This window comes from Pan troglodytes, chromosome 7 (assembly GCF_028858775.2).
Source record: "Pan troglodytes isolate AG18354 chromosome 7, NHGRI_mPanTro3-v2.0_pri, whole genome shotgun sequence".
Classification (NCBI taxonomy): domain Eukaryota; kingdom Metazoa; phylum Chordata; class Mammalia; order Primates; family Hominidae; genus Pan; species Pan troglodytes.
Genome location: NC_072405.2, coordinates 32035979 through 32057943, shown reverse-complemented (window position 1 = coordinate 32057943; position 21965 = coordinate 32035979). Strand labels below are relative to the sequence as shown.

The following is a 21965-nucleotide window of genomic DNA, read 5'->3' as shown; positions in this document are numbered from 1 at the left end:
CAGCCCACAATAGTTAAGTGAGGTTTATTAAACTTTTCTATTATCAGATTCTAAAATGCTATATGTTCATTTGTTTAAAATCCTCCGGGTAAATTCCCTACCCCAGAAATATAGGTCACTGTAGTATGGATTGAGAAGTACTTGGCACAGAGTAGGAAATTAATCAATGTTATTTCCTTCATCCTCTCACCCTCTTCTAACACAGAATAGTAGCAGAAGAAGCAGTTACTAGATATGTGATGTTTTGAATAACCTTGTCTCCAGAGTTAGGGCAAGTGAAAGACTCCCATGCCTTCTCCACACCTTTGTGACCACAGGAAGAGGTACAGGAAGATCAGGGATGGTTGGGTCAAGGCTCACAGTGAAGGGGGAAAGAAAGGGGCTCAGTTTAATCATCAGGAACTCAAGCATTGCTGAACATTCCTGGTAGGGACACAAGAAAAAAATAAGATGTGGCTGCCACCCTTAAGGAATGTATTTTCTAATTGGGAAAGCAAAGACCAACATGAGGAAGGTGTCTAAAAATACAAGGTGGTATATGCTGCATGTCAAATAGGACAGACATTAAGCTCACTCTAGAGAGAAAGAAAATCCAGCCCAAGCTGGGGTGCTTAGAGAAGGCTACATGGAGGATGGGGGTTAATCCTGGTGATTAGCAGGGGAATGACACTGTTTACTGGGAGAGGTTCTGGGAAAGCTCTAGGACTTTGGAATGGAGAAAAGAAATGGGTATATGCCAAAGCCAGAGCTATATTTTATAGTAGTTTGAGATACAATTCAAGTTAGCTTCTGGAACTTTGTAAACTGCACTCGGTTGGCTGAAGGGATTTGGGAGGTGGGAAAGGGTGTCAGTTACATGCACACCCAAGATCCTTTAGATGCACCATTTGCCTGCCACATTTTTTGTTATGCTCCCTAGATTGCTGGGGCATCTATATCTGGCTGGCAAAAAAAAAAAAAAAAAAAAAAAAAAAACCATAACAAAAACCTTGTCCATGTGCAATCCACGTGGCTTTTCCTTCAGACCACAGCAAGGAAGTTTGAGATTCACATGACAGCAAAGATTTCATTCCTAAAGGAAAGGAGAGTGAAGGAAAAATTCTCTTCCCCCATCTCCCCACTCTCTGCCTGTCAAGATCACTTTAAAACGCATCACTCTCCCAGCTCATCAAGCCCACCCCCAGCTGCCTGTCTTCCGTCTCCGTAATCTCTCCTCTGCACTGAAAGCTGCCCCTTTTTGTGTGTCTCTTACCGACAACTGCTTATCCTCTGCAGAGCTTTTACCAGGGAGCCGCTCTGTAAGCAATCAGCCTCTTATCTCCATCATTCACTCCGGTCACCTCTTAATGTTCACAAGTTCCCCAAATGGGAAGTAATTGACCTCTAAACAAAACAAAAAAGCTCTCAGAGAGATAGCAGAGGTTCCTTTCCTGACTGTCCCAGGGCTAGGGGTCTCACCTAGGCCAGGTGGATAAGTCAATAAAGTTGCAGACTTCCTGGCTCCCTGTCTTTCCTTTCCCATCCCAGCCCCACTCCAAGCCAGCTCCATCCTGATACCATCTGCAAGTTAGATGGAGTCTAATTCTAGATCACAGACTTGCCAGATTCCTGGTATTTATTTTTCGTAATGTTGTCATTATTATGATTAACAAAATCATTATTATGATTTTAGGAAGGCATATTTAAATCTTTTAAAATTCCATTTGAAAAGTGTTTACAACCCTCAATGTTTCTGCCAGCTCTTTATTATTTTATTGGCTCGCCAACTGGCCCTTTTTCTTTTTCACAAAACGAGGGAATTCTCAGGCTTAAAAGCTGTGCTCCTCTCTTCCTTCCCTTCCCTTCCCCTAATGAAGAGTCCAGAGACATAGAGGAGGTAGAGGAACCTGAGTTTGGAGTACTTTCATTCTAGTCCCAGTTCCACTAAGAACATGCTCTGTGACCTTGAGTAAGCCTCCTAACCTCTCTGGACTTCATTCTCTGCACCTATACAGTTGAGGAGATGGATCTCTGAGGCTACTATGCTAATTTGGGGTGGCTCCCTATTGATTTCAGATGCCTTTAATTTTTTAAAATTATGAGATAGATCATAGACCCAGAAGACTACATAAAACATATGTACAGTTTAAAGAATACCTGTAAAGTGAGCACAGATGGAAGTCCCACTCAAAGCAAGAAACATGGGATGCCAGCTCCCCAGCAGCCCTTCTTCCCACACCCCTCCTAGAATGCCAACTCTTTCCCCCTCCTCCTCTCAAAGGAGGTACCAGCTACTGTGACTTCTCTTTAATAGTAATAAATAATGAACAGGCTTCTCTGTATGGATTTACCAGTCTTCTCTTTTTGTATTTACCCATGTGGACACACCTCTTAACAAATGTGGTTTAATTTTGCTGGATTTTGAATGTTCTACAGGTAGAATCATACTACATATATCCTTTTTCCTTTTTTTTTTTTTTTTATTTGAGACAGGATCTCACTCTGGTTGGAGTACAGTGGTATAATCACAGCTCACTGCAGCCTTGAACTCCTGGGCTCAAGAGATCTTCCTGCCTCAGTCTCCCAGGTACCTGGGACTAGAGGCACACACCACTGCACCTGACTAATTTTTGAAAAATTAAATTTTTTTTAGAGACAGAGACTGGCTATATCGCCCAGGCTGATCTGGAACTCCTGGCATCAAGTGATCCTCCTGCCTCAGCCTCCCAAAGTGCTGAGATTACAGGCAGGAGTGACTGCACCCAGCTGTGTATGTATTCTTTCATGACTTGCTTCTTTTATTTAATTTGATGTTTGTGAGATTTGTTCATGCTGTTGTGTACAGCTTCTGTTAGCTCCTTTTCATTGCTACTCTGTGTTCCATTAAATGCCTATACCTCGATGTATGTATTTATTGAAAATGTAGGGAGTTTCCAACTGCAGATAGTAACAGATTTCTGTTAGTGGTACCCTGTCTCACAGGTACAGCTGGATTCCATAGCTGGAATATGTCCTGGGCTGTCATGCACTTTTGTGACTTGCTGGCAAGCATCCATCCTCTGATAGATTTATATTTTACATTACAAATAACAGCCTTGCATTGGCATATCCTTTGAACTATGGTATGATTTTATTCTGTACTTACCATCCATACAAGGCAGAATATATTACTACTCCCATCCAGAGTCAGAGTCTAAGGGTCAGAAAGGTGACAGCAACACTGTGAGTTAGTGATGGAACTGGGAATAGACCTTGGGCTCCCTGTCCTTTCGCCCCTCGGTTCCTTCCACTGAATACTCCACAAGGCATTCTTGTCTTCATACAAATCATGGGACTATTGAGTGACACTTTCTTTCTGTGCTGAGTGAAAAATGCATGAGAGGTAGGAGGCCTTTGGAAAGCATGAAGAGGGGAGAGCTATGAAGCAAGATGCCAGAAAGGGTGGGGAGGGAAGGGAGAGATACAACTGCATCTTCCGATGCCTGTGGGTAAACAACGTGCGAAGACCCTGGCTTCTGCATTCCCCTTGCCTGGTTCGGTCCACATTTTCCTCTGTGCCTTGAAGCCCTGGGGACACTGATTCAAGCTTTTAAATGGCCAGCTCTTCAGAGTGGGGAGCATTCCCCTGACTGTTTCTCCTCCTCAGTTCCACCTCCCCCCACAGTGGGGAGAGGGCTTCCTGGGAAGTCCATCTGCCTTCCTCCCTGACCCTCTGTTTAGACTGTCTAGCAACCCCCACACAATCCAAACGAAAGATGTGGTCTTAGTGACATAGTCCAGATTCCACTGTAAGAAAAGCAAAGATATGCCCAGCAGCCCCGAGCACAAACCTCAGAGTGCTTTGGACTCTCTCCCTGTGGGACTCTCCTTGTAAGCTGGTCTCAGTTAAGTCTGCCTCCTTCCCATTCATGCGACAGTGACTCCTGCTTACTCCCATTGCCAGTCCAGTTTAAATGCCTGAAATTTGAGGGCGCAGGATTGAAATCCTAAGTGAGGACTTCAGTGGTCCAAAGGAGATCTTTTCCTTGCACAGCTCCCGTATCCAAGCCATCGCAGAGCCCTCTGGTGTCTCGCCTGGACATTCCTTGTAGAGAGCCTGTCTTAATGCCCCAGTTGGGTCAGGTGCCTCCAGCATGAGATCCTGGAGTACCCCAGATGTCTCCACGACAATTCAGTGACTCTCCATATTTGTTGTCCGTTTTAAACAATCAGTTGTTTGTTCTTTTTAAGCAGTCAATCTGCCCTATGTATTTCCAACTTGCCCTGTGCCCAACATAGTGGAGGGGCCCCATACCATTTGTTGATTGATCAAATGAGTGAATGGCTGCTAGTTGGCTTTTTTGTATGAACTCACAAAGTCTTCATTAAACATTCAGGCTCTGAGCTGGCTCCTGAGCAGTCAGATCCTCTGGAAGAAATCCCTTCTCTGTGCGGATAGGGACCCAGCTCTTGGCAGGGATTGTCTGACCCCTGATAACAGGGACCCTAAGAATTTCTGTCAGCCAGGATTTATGGCTATGGAGAAAAAGGAAGTTCTTTGTTTCCTTCCTCCAACCATTCTTCTGTAGATCAACTTAACTTTAATTAGCAAGTATAACAAATAAAGCACTGTGGGTGAATATAAGATCAGTATCATTAAAAAATATTTACAAGAGAACTATTACTTAGGGCAAAGTACTCTTCTATGCACTGAGAAGAGGGAGCATAGACAGCAAGAGAGACCCATGGATGCAAAGAACGTTTAGTGCTATTCTCAAGAAGATTACAAACTGGCAGGTGAAACATCACCTCTACAGCTAATTATACCACATGGAAAACTAGAAGAGGTGCATTATAAACATCGCATGGGAGCACAAGGAAGGGAACTATTTATTCTGACTGTGGCCAATCATTCATTCAATTAATTGAATATCTGCATTATGATTCCTGTCCAAAAGATGCTTATGATGAGAGGCAACCTGGCTGTCATCCAATGTCCATTTTCCCTCTTTCCTCTTTAGTAATTGAACCCCAGAGTTTTAGTTAAGCACACAGTCTCCCAGCTAAGGATTATATTTCCCTGACTCTTTCTGCAGTGAGGGGTAGCCAAATAATTATGTCCTAGCCAAAAGGATGTAAGCAGATGTGAGGAGGGCACTCTCCATGACACAGGCTCCACTTTCCTTCTCTTCCTGCTGCTGGCTGGAATACAGATGAAATGGTGAGAGCAGTAGCAGCTATCTTAGATTATAAGAGAGCAACAAGATAGAAGAAGGATAGGTCCCTAGGTTACTATCTCCCACCTGACCATGCACAATTTCTCCTAACTGGCATCCCTGGATGCCAAGCCATTCCTTTTTCTCTCCAAGCCACTCCTCATGCTTCTACAGGATTTTTTAAAAGTTATGTTTCTTGATGAAAAGACTTTCAAATGTAGTCTGCATTCTTCAACCAGACACACAAGTTTCAATAATCTTTCTCTTCCCTACATTTCCAGTCTCATTCCCTGCCAAATTGGTCTGCATGCTTTCTGCTTGCAGTCAGCAAACCTCTGGCTCTCCAAAACACATAAGGCATGTCTTCTTCTTTTGGTCTTTCATGCCCAGTTCAATGCCACCCCTAAGGAAGTCCTCCGAGTTGCCCAGTCAAGGACTCTGGTCAGGGTGCTCCGAGCTGTCACAGCTCATGGTTTGTTCCCTGTTGTAGCACATAGTTCACCCTTGGATTGCAGTTGGCTGTTTCCCTAATTGCTCTCCAGTAAAACCATAAGCCACTTAATTGAAGAAATCAGTTTTAGCCAATTTTCTTTATGTATATACATTTTTATTGAAGTATAGCATATGTAGAGAAAATTGTATAAATAATAAATGTACAGCCAGATAAAATTTAATAAAGTGAACTTCCCATATAATCAGCACCCAGATCATGAAACAGAACATTAATATCCTCCCCCACAGAAACTCTCCTGTACTCTTTTTACGGTCAGCACCGCCCAAAGGAAACTACTATCTTGACTTTTAACATCATAGATTAATTTTGCCTGTTTTTGAAAAAGGCAAAAGTAAACATAAGTTGAATCATATGGTTTATACTCTTTTTGTCTGGTTTCCTTTGCTTAACATGATGTGTGTGAGTTTCATCCATGTTGCTGCGGGCGGCTACAGTTCATTCACTCTTATTGCTGTTTGGTTTTCATTGTATGATTATGCCACAATGGATGTATCTATTCCATGATGGATGGGCATTTGGGCTGTCTCCAACTTGGAGCTATTCTTATTAGTGCTGCTATGAACATTCTTTTTTTTTTTTTTTCTTTTTCTTTTTTTTTTTTTTTTTTTTGAGACAGAGTTTCACTCTTATAGCCCAGGCTGGAGTGCAATGGCACCATCTCGGCTCACCGCAACCTCCGCCTCCTGGTTTCAAGCGATTCTGCTGCCTCAGCCTCCCGAGTAGCTGGGATTACAGGCACGCACCACCACCCCCGGCTATTTTTTTATTTTTAGTGCATACGGGGCTTCTCCATGTTGGTCAGGCCAGTCTCAAACTCCCGACCTCAGGTGATCTGCCCACCTTGGCCTCCCAAAGTGCTGGGATTGCAGGCGTGAGCCACAGCACCTGGCCAAATATTCTTGTGCATGTCTTCTGGTGAACATATGAGCACATTTCTGATGGGTATATACTAGGTGTGGAAATTCTGAGTCATGGGATAGGCATATGGCCAGATTTAGTAGATCTATTTATCCAGAGGAGTTGTGTTAGTTTATATTCCCACTTGGAGTGTCTGAAAACTCTGGCTGCTCCACATTCTCACCACCCCTAGTCAGCTGTCTATTCACCTCTCCCTTCTTGCACTTCCTTGCCCAGAACAAGGCAATACAGACAGTGAAAGTATCATGAATGTTTGTATAACGGTATATAGTTGAGTCGAACCATTGGAGGAGCAGAGGGAGGTAAAAATAATGAATGTTCAAACCCTTACCGAGTGCTGAGTTCTTGACATGCTTCATAGTATTTAATCACCATAATCACTCTCTACATTCTAAAATCCAGTGAAGCCCAATAAACTCCCAAATTAGGAAACTAAAGACCAGAAGGATTAGGGAACTTATGCAGAATCACCATCACTAAAGGTAGAGTTAGAAGCTGAGCCTCCAAAGTCCACTTGCTTTCCATTATATTCTGTTGCCTTCTGGCACTCATTACAATTTGCTGCTCCTATTCTTTAACTACTTAAACATACAGCTATATTTGCTAATGATTCAGCACCCAGCATCTGCCTTCTGATTGTGGTGTTTTTTTGATCCTGCTATTTTCATCCCAGCTTCAGAGGGAGTGACTCGGAGGGAAAGTGTCTGGCCCAAAAAGCACCTTCAGATGTTTCAGAAGGCTAAGATCTCAGCGATGCCCATGGGGATCTGATCTCTATCCAGGGATGTCTGCATTCAGAATCTACAAACGATTCATTACATATGAGTGTTGCATATAACTTCAAGAACATCTGTGCTAGAGGTAACACCTGTGGAGCAACCAGCAGCCATTGCTTGCAGAACTTAAACTGCCCACCAGGGGACACCATTGCCTCCAGTTTCCCACTGTGGGAAAGAGGAAATTCCCCCCAAACTCCTTGGAACTCCACTCCAAGCCTTTGTATTTGACTTTGAGCAATGATTCAGGTTTCTTTTTTCAGGTCAAGCCCTTTACCTTCCTATTTGGATGTTGACAGTTGGGGATGAACTGGAGACATTGAATCAATAGATTAAGGGCTCCAGGGATAGCTGCTGTTGGCAATGGTTTTTCAGTGTGGCAAATATTAATGATAAAATCGGTGATGCTGGTGGCTATGAGATCAGTGGGATGCTTTACAATGCATTAATGTCCTCATCTCACTGCAACCTCTGCTTCCCAGACTCAAGCAACCCTCCCACTTCAGCCTCCCCACCACACACATCCCCCTTCTCCCAGTAGCTGGGACCACAGGCATGCAGCACCACGCCTGGCTAATTTTTTTGTACTTTTGGTAGAGATGAGGTTTCACCATGTTGCCCAGGCTTAACTGCTGGCTTTGAAGGGAGAGTATCTGAATGAGATTTTTTTTTAAGTCCTTTACATTTCCATTGCCATGTCATAGAAGTAAAACACTGGAAAGGGGCTTTGACTGTGCCTGTGACATTGTGTTTCTTTTTTTTAAAGTACATGAGATAAATCAAATTATAGCAATTACCTCCACTTTTTTAATTGTTTAAAACATGTTAGCGTAAAAAAAAATCCTATTTTTTAGGAGATCGAATCAAAACTGACCTACACATTGAGAGACATAGGTCGAAGTTCTGACTTGGTCACTGACATGTAATTTTTGGTGAGTCATTTAGATTATCTGAACCTCAGTTTCTCCACTACTACAATGATACCTAAGGCCTTTATCATGCAATTCTGTGGATGTTTAAATGGGAATGCTGCAATGTCTCCTGTTCCTAGACATTCTCCTCTCTCTGCCATTCCCTGCTTCCATGCCTTCCAGCTTGTTCCCTATCTCCTTCTTTCCTTCCCCAGCCCCTCGAGAGGGGAAGGGAGCCTGGATAAATATATGAATGGATGAAAGGCTCTGTCCATGCCCAAAGCATTTCAGGCATCAGGGCGCTGCTGCAGGGTGGTCTCGGGCATCTGTCCTTCCTTCCCCACATGCCTGAGGTGGCCATTTCCCTTATGAGCTCTGAAAACACCAGGAGGGTCTTGCCTGCCTCCTTTCCTGGGAGCAACAGGGATGGGACTTGCCTCAGGCCACATAGGAACTCCCAGCTGAGCAAATTCCTCCCCACCCAGTGGTCCACCGTTGTGCTTTTCCAAATAATTTTCAGGAAAGTATCCATCAGAGGAGCCGCAGTCAGAAGTCCAGGGAAAAAGCTGTTTGCTTTGTGAGGCAGCCTCTCCAGTCCCCCAGGTCCTGTCCACTCTCAAGGATCAGTAGAATCCTCTGGAGAGCCAAGCAGAAGCCTAGCCTACAGCCCCTCACCACAGGGATCTGCACCCACCCTGTGCCTGGAAATGGGCTCCATCACCTTCTCAGATGATCATCCACCTGGGAAGGCGTCATGTTGGGGCGCCAGGAGGCTACAAGAACCTGTTTCACTTTATGGTGGGCACTGTGCAGCAGGGAGTGGCAGAGGGAGGGTCTCAAATTGCTCTGGCAGGCAGCTCAGGGTGGGAAGGTCAGAGCCTCCTCCCTTACACAAACAACACCCGATGTATCTCCCAGGCGAGGGTCTTCATTAAGCTGTTGAACAGGCTCGGAAGGACCAAGGCCACCCAGTGAGAGGGCAGGGAAACTTCTGCAGACTCAGCCCTGCAGCCTGGGGCTCCCCAGAAGCCGGCAGCCATGGAGGGGTGAGGAAAGGTGACCAGGGCACCGTTAGCAAAATACTCTTGGATTCCTATTGCCCAGTAAATCCCCCCTGGTGATCCCTTGGGCCATAGCATTGATAAGGGGTGTAATGAGGTTGAGCTATTATCTGCTGCAAACGTTTCCCAAACCTTCATGCCTTGGCCTTACAGAAAGCCCTGCAGGGAGATCTTGCACACACAGCTACAGAGTGGCAAGGTCAGATATTTTTTAAGGGTTCTGGGATGCAAGGGAAGAGGACTTTTGGCAGGTATGAGATAGGAAGCATGAATGGGTATGAGCAAGAGATAAAGAGCACAGAAACTCATGAGGTCTGGAGTTCCCAAGAGGAACGATGGAGACCATTGTGTGAACCTACAGTGGCCTCTGCCTCCTCCTCATAAAGCCCCCCTCCCTCCCTGGCTGAGCCACTCAGAGCCCTCAGCTCTTACTACTCAAGAGAGAGAGGGTTTGCTGGACCAGTAGCACAGGCATCACTTGAGAGTTTTTCAGAAGCACAATCTTAGGGTCCTCCCAGATCTATCAAAGCAGAATCTACCTTTTTTTTTTTTTTTTTTTTTTTGCTGGAGTGCAGAGACGTGATTGCACTGCAACCTCTGCCTCTCTCTCAGCCTCCTGAGTAGCTGAGACTACAGGCATATGCCACCACGCCCAGCTAATTTTTTGTGTTTTTTGTAGAGATGGAGTATCGCCATGTTGCCCAGGCTGATCTCAAGTGATCCACCTGCCTCAGCCTCCTAAAGTGCTGAGATTACAGGTGTGAGACATCACGACTGGCCTCAGAATCTACATTTTAACAAGATCTTCAATGTGTGTAAGCGCTGCCCCAGCAGTTGGTCTCTTTACCCTCCCCTCTTGTGCCCGGTCTCTCATAACCTGCAGCTCTGCCCTCTGCCAACCACCAGCTGGAAAATAAAGGTCAGACTAATTCATGCCACTGTGTAAATGGTGGAGAATCACTTAATGTGCCGCCAAACTCACATCACATTTTCATATTAACACATGACAATAATCTTAACCAAACGCCACAGGGAAAAATGTAGGGTCCAGAGCAAGACCAGTGGGGAGGGGCTGCTGGGGAACCACTTAGGAAAGGGAGTGGCCTGAGGGCAGTGTCATTTGCCTCTGGTTCCATTCTTCAATGGCCCTGCTATTGGGCTCCCTTGGGAAAAGAAAAAGAGAAGTAAGCCAGGAAATAGGGTCAACTAAGCTAGGAATTTTGGAGAAGCCGTGGACGACCGCTGCAACCCTCGGGAAGTCGTCCACAGTCCTGGCTGCCTTCCTCATTCTATGAAACTGACGCATACTTTCTCTTTTCCCAGTGTCAACCCAAACAATGAAACCCAGGCTGTCAAAAAGCCTGATCTGTTCTCAAAGCCATTTCCAAACAGCCAGGTCGACAGGTGTTTATGGAACACCTGCTATGTGCCCAGTGCATGGGGTCACGGGGAAGGCACGGGCTTTGAAGCCAGGACAACCTGGGTTAACAGTGAGAACCTGGGCATGTTACCTTCATGTCTGAGCTTCCTTCTCTGCACAAAACAGTCCCCTTTGGGTTGTAGTGCTTATCGAATGTCTATGGTGAGCCATAGACTCACTGTGGTGAGCCTAGAGTGAGCATTCAACAGGTGTCAGTCTTCTCTCCCCTCTCCTGGTGTGGGGCAGGAAGAGGAGAAGCCGAAACACAACCCTAGGCCTCAATAAGGTTTACAAGAAAACTGGTGCTATGGTTTGAATGTGTCCCCTCCAAAGTTCAGGCGTTGAAATTTCATGGCCAAGGTGATGGTATTAAGAGATGGGGCTTTAAGAGGTGATTAGGTCATGAGGGCTCCTCCCTCATGAATGGGATTAAGCCTCTTACGAAAGTGGGTTTACAAAGGGTTCAGCCTCTTGCCATGTGAGGACACAGCGTTCCTCCCCTCTGGAGCCTTCAACATAAGGAACCACCTTGGAAGCAGAGAGCAGCCCTCACCAGACAACCGAACCTGCTGGCACCTTCATCTTGGACTTCACAGCCTCCAGAACTGTGAGAAAATAAATGTCTGCTCTTGATCAATTACCTAGTCTATGGTATTTTGTTACAGCAGCACAAACAGACTGAGACAACTGGTGAGCATCAAAAGATTAAATACTCTAAAGCAATATAAGATTATGTGCCCAAATGAGCCACAGAGCCATCAATGAAGGCTGGAGAGGGCTACAAAGCCTTTTGGGTGGAAATTGAACCAGTGAATATAAACAAGAGACAGGAAATGTACATGCAGCTTGCAAAAAGGCCTAGGACTGATAGAACTGAGCATAACATGAGTGGGAACAGTGACAAACCAGTCGGGAGAGGCAGGGGAGAATGTCAATAAGGAAGAGGAGGGAGGACAGGGAAGCTGAGGATTGTGACTAACTATCCAATCCTAAATCTGTGTAGCTGTCTGCTCGCCTAACCCATTCCTTTCCATTAAAACCACCATAAAGTCCCCTCTATGTTCCAACTGACCCTGGTGTTTCCCTGAGTGGCCCTGCAGTCTGTGCCCCTGCTTCTAGGGTATGTGAGTATAAACCTTTCTTCCAGGCTGGGTGCGGTGGCTCATGCCTGTAATCTCAGCACTTAGGGAGGCCGAGGCAGACAGACGGATTATTTGAGGTCGGGAGTTGGAGACCAGCCTGGCCAGCATGGGGAACTAAAAATACAAAAAAATTAGCTAGGTGGGGTGGCATGTGCCTGTAATCTCAGCTACTCAGGAGGCTGAGGCAGGAGAATCGCTTGAACCTGGGAGGTGAAGGTTGCAGTGAGCCAAGATTGCTCCATTGCACTCCAGACTGGGCAACAAGAGTAAAGCTCTGTCTCAAAATAAATAAATAAATAAATAACACCTTCCTTCATGATAGTCACTTCTGGGTCTGTGTGTCTTACCATACCTGATTAAAACAAACCCCAGATACATTTTCAAACACACATATAGGGGCCAATTCTATGGGCTCTGGTTGTACTTCCTACCCTGGAAGGTAGCAGGGGAGGCAGGTGGGGTGGGTGGAAGGATGGAGGGTGATGCAGTGGAGACATCCACGGGCCTAGAAGTTTAGGGACTCAACTTTGTTATAGTTCTTGTCATCTCTGTAAACTTAAGGCTCCTTCCTAGAAAAGCAAGACATTTTCTTAGATAATCCTGAGGTCCCTCCTAGCTCTTAGATGGTTTCTAAAACATGTAATGGAGCAATGTAAAAATGTTTATGTGTAATATGAATTTGGGAGGAAAAAAGGATACAAAATTATATTTATCTTACCATTGAAGATGGCCAAAGACCGGAAGAAAATACAGACACACACACACACACACACACCAGTTTTAATGAAGGGATGGGATCATGGGTCTAAAGAGACATTTATAACTTAAAAGGAAAAAAGGATCCAAAGTTCACATCTGCAGTCAAGGTCGAGCTGGTAGGGCCTCCTTCATCACTGCTGCTCTTTTACTAGTGCCCCTATATTAGTTTCTTAGTGCTGCTGTGGCAAATTACCATATAGTTAGTGGCTTAAAACAATGCACATTTATTATGCTATAGTTCTGGAGATCAGAAGCCCACACTGGCCTATTGGGCTAATATCAAGCTGTCATCAGGGTTGTGTTCCTTCTGGTGGCTCTAGGAGAGAATCCACTTCTTTTCTTTCCCTGCTGCCTGCATCAGTTGGCTCCTGGCCTCCTTGCACCCTCAAAGCCAGCAAGTGCCAGTTGAGTCTTTCCCACAGTTGACTCTTTCTAGCCTTGCTTCAGTTGTCATATCTTGTCTGACTCTGATTCTCTGGCCTCATACTTGTACTGATAAAGACCCCTGTGACACAACAGGCCCATTTCGATAATCCAGAATAACCTTCCCATCTCAAGATCAGCGGACAAGCAAACCTAATTCCATCTGCAGCATTAACTTTCTCTGTCTATTTACATAGCATATTCACAGAATCTGGGGACTAGGGGTTGGCCATCGCTGGAAGGGGGCATTGTTCTGGGCTGCAGCCCCTGAGTGTCTCCAGATTGCCTTGCACATTTTCACCCGGTTTAAACTGCATAAACACAGCAAGGGGAGGAGGACGAGCCTTCCACTGTGATTTGCCTGGGGGTCCTTTGGCCCCTTATGGATAATTCTGCTAGCCAGTGAGATGTGTCATAACAACTGGAGCCGGACATTGAGCCGGCAAGCACTTATGGAGCGCCTTCTGTATGCCGAGAACTAAGCCAGACTTTAGAGATGGTACAAATATGAGGAGGATACAGTCCCTTCTCAGGGAGCTCATAGTCTCATAAAGAAGATGAGCCATCCACACCCCCAAATACAAAGCACAAGGGGAGAAAAGATGCAGTGAGGTGAGGCCGAGGATCACGAGCTGTGGCCCCACTCACAGGCCTGAGGAGGACGCGGTGGAGGAGGGCAGTCCAGGCTCAGCTCCAACTTGATATTTTTCATTTTTTAAAATTATCAATGAGTACAAGGAAATACACCTGTTCCACTATCCTCCTGTCCCTCTCCCAACCTACTGTCTCCATCTCACTGAGCAGAGGTAACTACTCTATGGAAAAAAAGAATACTTCTGTATAAATCTTGTTCCTGATACATTCTGTACGTTAAAGTGTTCAAATGAAAAACATTATATAGGTAACTTACAGTGCTGTTTTATACAATGGGTTTCATCTATAACATGCTTTGCAGCTTGAACCAGTCTCTGACCAAATTGAAGATATGTTCCCAAGTCAATACATTGTGTATTTGTGCACTTCCAGGGCACATTGCCAAACACAGAATAGCTGTGTCAAAGGATACGCTCAGTTTTAATTTTGACAAATATTCCCAAGTTGTCATCCAAAAACAGTCATGCATCCTTAGGGACAAGAATATGTTCTGAGAGATGCAATGTTAGGCAATTTCATTGCTGTGCAAACATCATAGAGCTACTTACACAAACTTAGATGGATGTAGTCTACTACACACCTAGGCTACATGGTATGCCCTATTGCTCCTAGGCTACAAACATGTACAGCATGTTACTGTACTGAATACTGTAGGCAAAGGTAATACAACGGTAAGAATTTGTGCATGTAAACATATCTAAACATAAAAAGGTACAGTAAAAATACAGTATCATAACCTTATGGAACCACCGTCATATATGCTGTCTGTCACTGATCAAACGTCACGATGCAGTGCATGGCTGTATGAGAGCAGCTGTTCCTCCACACTCTCACTTACACTGGATATTATCCATTTTTTTTAACCTTTGTCAATCTGAAAGGTGGAAAAGGCTCGTCTCAATGTGATTTTGATTTGCATTCCTTCACTGATGAAGTGTAGTTAAAATATTTTTTTCACGTGCTCGTTTGTGTTTTACATCTTTGAGCTGTCTGGAATTTATTTTGTCATAAGAATAAGACTTTATATTTTCCAAATGGCAGCACTTGTTATTAAATAATTCATACCCAACTCTCAATTTTAGAAATAAAAGGAGGCCATCTCAATCTAAACCTCACACTATATACAAAAATTAATTCTGAAGGAATCATGGATTTAAGAGTAAAGTATAAAACTTTTAGAAGATAACATAGGAGCAAATCTTCAGTATTAGGACTAAACAAAGAGTTCTTAGGCAGGACATCAAAATCACATTCTGTAAAATTCAAAAATTCATAAATTGATCTTCAATGAAATTAAAATCTTTTGTTCTGTTGAAGATCCTGTTAGAGGGATGGAAACACAAGCTACAGACTGGGAGATAATATTTGCAAATCACCTACCAAACAAAGACTTACAAACAGCAATATATAAAGAACTATCATAACTCAATGGTTAAAAAATAAAAGAAAGAAAAATTCAATTATAATATGAGCAAAAGGCTTGAACAGATATTTCACCAAAGAGGAAATATGGATGGCAAACAAGCACATGACAAGGTATTCAACATCCCTAGGCATTTGTGAAATGCAAGTTAAAAATTTAAACCACAATAAGGCCCGGCACAGTGGCTCGCACCTGCACCTGTAGTCTCAGCACTTTGGGAGGTGGAGGCGGAAGGATTGTTTGAGCCCAGGGCTTTGAGACCAGCCTGGGCAACAGGGTGAAACCTTATCTTTACAAAAACTACAAAAATTAACTGGGCAGGGTGGCACACACCTGTAGTCCCAGCTATTCAGGAGGCTGAGGTGGGAGAATCTCCTGAGCCCAGGAGGTTGAAGTTGCAGAGAGCCATGATCTCTCCACTGCACTCCAGCCTGGGCAACAGAGCAAGACCCTATCTCTAAATAAATAAATAAATAACGTCTGTAGTCTAGTTAACTGTAATGTCCCAACGTAAATTTCCTGTTTTCTACATTGTCCTACAGTTGTATAAGATGTCATTGGAGGACACTGGAGGTATTATTTTTGCAACTTCCTGTGAATCTACAATGATTCAAAAGAAAACATTAAAGAATGTTCTAATGTAAAGAGACTTTGAAAAGATGAGAGAAGAAAACCAGCTTTGCCAAAGTCTTTCCCGTTGCACAGGTAGTTTTCTTTGGCTGTCGCTTTATCAGCAATAACCTATTAACTTTCCTTCCTCCAGAGACACATGACATACCATCCTTTTGAAAAGTTGCCAGTCGAATGGAAGGCGTCTTAGACCAGGATAGACAAAAAAGTTGCATTTAAAAAATGGTTCTAAAAAACATCAGCCTACCCTTTTTCCAGATTACCAACTGTTACCATTCAACCCATTGGCTTTATGGCGTGGGATCTATCAATCTGCATCCTTGTTTCAGAACCATTTGATGTAAGTTTCATAAATCTTGTGCCTTTGCTCCTACTTACTTCAGTGTTTACTTCCTAAAAATATTCTCTTGTACACTGACAGTACAGTGTGCAATTTCAGTAAATTTAACATTAATTCAATACTTCCATCATCGACCTGACGCTGAGACTCATGCCTGTAGTCCTAGCACTTTGAGAGGCCAAGGCAGGAGGATCACTTGAATCCAGGAAATCGAGGCTGCAGTGAGTTATGATGGCATCACTGCACTCCAGCCTGGGCGGCAGAGGGAGACCCTGTCCGTAAAAAAAAAAGAAGAGAAAAGACAAGGAAAGAAAATACTTCCATCATCTCTGTTCCACTTTCGTCTGTTGTCACGGTACCGTCCAGTCCAGTCACAGTACCGGTTGGACCAATTTGGCTAACCCATTGTTTAGCCAATGGGTTAAATGTTAACAGTTGGTAATCTGGAAAAAGAGTATGCTGATGTTCTTTTGAACTGCTTTTTTAAATGCAGTTTTTGCATGTGTCCTGGCCTAAAACGCCTTCCATCCGTCTGGAAACTTTTCAAAAGGATGGTATGTCATGTGTCTAGGGAGGAAGGAAAGTTAACAGGTTATTGCGGATAAAGGAACCACCAAAGAAAACCACTTCTGCAACGGGAAAAGGCTTTGGCAAAGGTGTTTTCCTTCTTTCAGCCTGGGGTCTGGCTGCACCTACTTGTCATGCCTCTTTGAGATCGTAGATATTGCAGATCTGAGTTTGCACCATCTCTCCCAGAGAGAGAGAGCACCCAGAACTCTCACGGTACCGCGCGGCTGCAGTGACTGCGTGCTCATCCCCTGTAATTGGCTCTGACGGTCCTGAAGAGCTAACGGGACTGTTTGTCTTGATCATCCCATCCCCAGGAGCTTCTCTCTGTTGCGGGTGGGTTGGGGCAGAGGAGCCCCGCTTTGGGGTGCGCTCCTGGCCTGGGAAAACGGCTCAGGGCGGAGGGAGGAGAGCTGGAGAGGGAGAGGAAACTGGGGAAGGAGAGGGAATTGGGGAAGGAGAGGGAACTGGGGAAGGAATCCCCTAGGGAGGAGCGGAGCCGGGCAGTGCTCAGGACTCGCAGATCGGCGGGGTCACCTGGGGCTCAGGGCGGCCAATCCGCGGCGCGGCCCGTCCCGTGGCCAATGGGAGGGCGGCGCGGCCCGCTCCCCTGGGCTATAAGCGAGCCGGGAGGCGGAAAGTGAAAGCGGTGCGGGCCGGGCGGGTGCAGTCGGGCCAAAGCGGGGCCGCCGGGATGCTCAGGGTTCCGGAGCCGCGGCCCGGGGAGGCGAAAGCGGAGGGGGCCGCGCCGCCGACCCCGTCCAAGCCGCTCACGTCCTTCCTCATCCAGGACATCCTGCGGGACGGCGCGCAGCGGCAAGGCGGCCGCACGAGCAGCCAGAGACAGCGCGACCCGGAGCCGGAGCCAGAGCCAGAGCCAGAGGGAGGACGCAGCCGCGCCGGGGCGCAGAACGACCAGCTGAGCACCGGGCCCCGCGCCGCGCCGGAGGAGGCCGAGACGCTGGCAGAGACCGAGCCAGGTAAGCGGCGAGGCCGGGGAAGGGGGGCAGCCCAAGGCGGACCCCCCAGAGCTCGGGGTGCAGGGACGCGGGGCTCCGCGGCGACAGGCAGAGGGACCTTCCCGCCTCCGCAGCCACGCGCGCGCCCCCGGAATGAACCCTGAGCCCCAGCGTCAGGGCGGCGCAGGATTCTGACACCGCAGGACTCGCCCGGCTCCGTGCCCTCCGCTCCCCGGGGCTCAGAAGCCGGCGCGACCGCAGCGCCACCGCCCTCCACCGTCCCAGGAGCGGATCCCGCCCCGCGCCACCCGCGATCGGCGCCAGCCCCCCGGTCGTTATGAGAACTAATAATAACTTATTAACAGTGACAAAGCAGGGGTTGACCAGCAAAGCCTCCGTGTGCTTCCCAATCCCGTGGGCAGTAAAGCGGTACATTTGGGGTTCCCTCCGGTATCCAAGAGAGAGAGTCCACTTATTTTCTTTCCTGTCACTTCTGATGAGGCGACCGAACCCCTCGTTTAGCGAAGAGGGAATTAAAGCCCAGAATGAGCCTGCCTCTGCGTCTCCAGTGGCACAAGCCCTCTCTTGCCCACCTGGATCCTAACACCGGATGTCTTTTGGTCTGGCCTTCCCGGGTATCTTGTTCCACGGCATTTTCCCTGCCTCCCTCTCCCGCCTCTCCTCAGCACACAGATCCAGAATCCCCATCTAATTCTACTAGACAGTAGGGAGAAAGTTCAACCACGAAACGCCTCTAACTTTGGGTTCTTGATGATTCTTAGAAAATGAATGCGTAATAAACATATTTACTCACTCTTCACTCCGGAGAGCTCCTTAGTCATGTGAAAAAAGTGAAATGTATCCACGATGACAGTGGGCTGTTTGTTCACTCACTAAAGAGATAAGGGTGGATTGAATTCTGTTCTCTTCCCTGCTAACATGTAACTTTTGTCTTCCCATCCCTCCTTCCCCACTCTCCTTTCCAGAAAGGCAGTTGGGGTCTTATCTGTCGGACTGTGAAAACACTTCAGGCGCCCTTCCAAGGCTTCCCCAAACCCCTAAGCAGCCGCAGAAGCGCTCCCGAGCTGCCTTCTCCCACACTCAGGTGATCGAGTTGGAGAGGAAGTTCAGCCATCAGAAGTACCTGTCGGCCCCTGAACGGGCCCACCTGGCCAAGAACCTCAAGCTCACGGAGACCCAAGTGAAGATATGGTTCCAGAACAGACGCTATAAGACTAAGCGAAAGCAGCTCTCCTCGGAGCTGGGAGACTTGGAGAAGCACTCCTCTTTGCCGGCCCTGAAAGAGGAGGCCTTCTCCCGGGCCTCCCTGGTCTCCGTGTATAACAGCTATCCTTACTACCCATACCTGTACTGCGTGGGCAGCTGGAGCCCAGCTTTTTGGTAATGCCAGCTCAGGTGACAACCATGTATGATCAAAAACTACCTTCCCCAGGGTGTCTCTATGAAAAGCACAAGGGGCCAAGGTCAGGGAGCAAGAGGTGTGCACACCAAAGCTATTGGAGATTTGCGTGGAAATCTCAGATTCTTCACTGGTGAGACAATGAAACAACAGAGACAGTGAAAGTTTTAATATCTAAGTCATTCCCCCAGTGCATACTGTAGGTCATTTTTTTTGCTTCTGGCTACCTGTTTGAAGGGGAGAGAGGGAAAATCAAGTGGTATTTCCAGCACTTTGTATGATTTTGGATGAGCTGTACACCCAAGGATTCTGTTCTGCAACTCCATCCTCCTGTGTCACTGAATATCAACTCTGAAAGAGCAAACCTAACAGGAGAAAGGACAACCAGGATGAGGATGTCACCAGCTGAATTAAACTTAAGTCCAGAATCCTCCTGTTGGCCTTGGAATATGGCCAAGGCTCTCTCTGTCCCTGTAAAAGAGAGGGGCAAATAGAGAGTCTCCAAGAGAACACCCTCATGCTCAGCACATATTTGCATGGGAGGGGGAGATGGGTGGGAGGAGATGAAAATATCAGCTTTTCTTATTCCTTTTTATTCCTTTTAAAATGGTATGCCAACTTAAGTATTTACAGGGTGGCCCAAATAGAACAAGATGCACTCGCTGTGATTTTAAGACAAGCTGTATAAACAGAACTCCACTGCAAGAGTGGGGGCCGGGCCAGGAGAATCTCCGCTTGTCCAAGACAGGGGCCTGAGGAGGGTCTCCACACTGCTGCTAGGGGCTGTTGCATTTTTTTATTAGCAGAAAGTAGAAAGGCCTCTTCTCAACTTTTTTCCCTTGGGCTGGAGAATTTAGAATCAGAAGTTTCCTGGAGTTTTCAGGCTATCATATATACTGTATCCTGAGAGGCAACATAATTCTTCCTTCCCTCCTTTTAAAATTTTGTGTTCCTTTTTTGCAGCAATTACTCACTAAAGGGCTTCATTTTAGTCCAGATTTTTAGTCTGGCTGCACCTAACTTATGCCTCGCTTATTTAGCCCGAGATCTGGTCTTTTTTTTTTTTTTTTTTTTTTTTTTTTTTTTTTTCCGTCTCCCCAAAGCTTTATCTGTCTTGACTTTTTAAAAAAGTTTGGGGGCAGATTCTGAATTGGCTAAAAGACATGCATTTTTAAAACTAGCAACTCTTATTTCTTTCCTTTAAAAATACATAGCATTAAATCCCAAATCCTATTTAAAGACCTGACATCTTGAGAAGGTCACTGCTGCATTTATAGGACCCTCTGGTGGTTCTACTGTTACGTTTGAAGTCTGACAATCCTTGAGAATCTTTGCATACAGAGGAGGTAAGAGGTATTGGATTTTCATAGAGAAGGAAGAACACAGCGCAGAATGAAGGGCCAGGCTTACTGAGCTGTCCAGTGGAGGGCTCATGGGTGGGACATGGAAAAGAAGGCTGCCTAGGCCCTGGGGAGCCCAGTCCACTGAGCAAGCAAGGGACTGAGTGAGCCTTTTGCAGGAAAAGGCTAAGAAAAAGGAAACCCATTCTAAAACACAACAAGAAACTGTCCAAATGCTTTGGGAACTGTGTTTATCGCCTATAATGGGTCCCCAAAATGGGTAACCTAGACTTCAGAGAGAATGAGCAGAGAGCAAAGGAGAAATCTGGCTGTCCTTCCATTTTCATTCTGTTATCTCAGGTGAGCTGGTAGAGGGGAGACATTAGAAAAATATGAAACAACAAAACCATTACTAATGAGGTACGCTGAGGCCTGGGAGTCTCTTGATTCCACTACTTAATTCTGTTTAGTGAGAAACCTTTCCATTTTCTTTTATTAGAAGGGCCAATTTACCGTTGGTGGCAAAATTGCCAACATAAGTTAATAGAAAGTTGGCCAATTTCACCCCATTTTCTGTGGTTTGGGCTCCACATTGCAATGTTCAATGCCACGTGCTGCTGACACCGACCAGAGTACTAGCCAGCACAAAAGGCAGGGTAGCCTGAATTGCTTTCTGCTCTTTACATTTCTTTTAAAATAAGCATTTAGTGCTCAGTCCCTACTGAGTACTCTTTCTCTCCCCTCCTCTGAATTTAATTCTTTCAACTTGCAATTTGCAAGGATTACACATTTCACTGTGATGTATATTGTGTTGCAAAAAAAAAAAAAGTGTCTTTGTTTAAAATTACTTGGTTTGTGAATCCATCTTGCTTTTTCCCCATTGGAACTAGTCATTAACCCATCTCTGAACTGGTAGAAAAACATATGAAGAGCTAGTCTATCAGCATCTGACAGGTGAACTGGATGGTTCTCAGAACCATTTCACCCAGACAGCCTGTTTCTATCCTGTTTAATAAATTAGTTTGGGTTCTCTACATGCATAACAAACCCTGCTCCAATCTGTCACATAAAAGTCTGTGACTTGAAGTTTAGTCAGCAACCCCACCAAACTTTATTTTTCTATGTGTTTTTTGCAACATATGAGTGTTTTGAAAATAAAGTACCCATGTCTTTATTAGATTTATGTGTGTGTGATTTTCAGTTTCCTAAAAACTACATGCTGTGTAACTTAGATATTTCTAATTACCATATCCTCTTGCCCTCGTCCACCTAACACACCAATTACAACCTATGGTGATCAAAAGCCTCAGCCTACCCAGTAGCTGGTGATGGCCATCCTTTTATAAATGCAACGTCCTTCGTTCCTGTTAAGTCATGGGGGAGGAAGGCCTTTTCTCTCTTCAGTCTAATAATCAACTGTTCACTATTCACAATGGCAACATCATGGGCTGAACCTATGTGTCCATCAACAGATGATTAGATTTTAAAATGTGGTGCATATATACCATGGAATACATACGCAACCATCAAAAAT

At 45.6% G+C, this 21965-nt stretch overlaps 1 protein-coding gene across 1 annotated transcript; it reads left to right on the top strand.

Annotated features, from left to right (window-relative positions):
* The first annotated feature begins 17352 nt into the window (after window positions 1-17352).
* NKX3-1 (NK3 homeobox 1) lies at window positions 17353-21610 on the top strand. The gene is made up of 2 exons (XM_016959239.4): window positions 17353-17692; window positions 18658-21610. Exons 1-2 carry the CDS (start codon window positions 17407-17409, stop codon window positions 19074-19076), a joined length of 705 nt encoding a protein of 234 aa, XP_016814728.3. The 5' UTR covers window positions 17353-17406; the 3' UTR covers window positions 19077-21610.
* Window positions 21611-21965: the final 355 nt, after the last annotated feature.

Coding starts and splice junctions, on each gene's coding strand:
- NKX3-1 (XM_016959239.4), top strand. CDS start 17,407: ATGCTCAGGGTTCCGGAGCCGCGGCCCGGGGAGGCGAAAGCGGAGGGG. Junction 17,693..18,657: donor GCTGGCAGAGACCGAGCCAG/GTAAGCGGCGAG, acceptor TCTCCTTTCCAG/AAAGGCAGTTGGGGTCTTAT.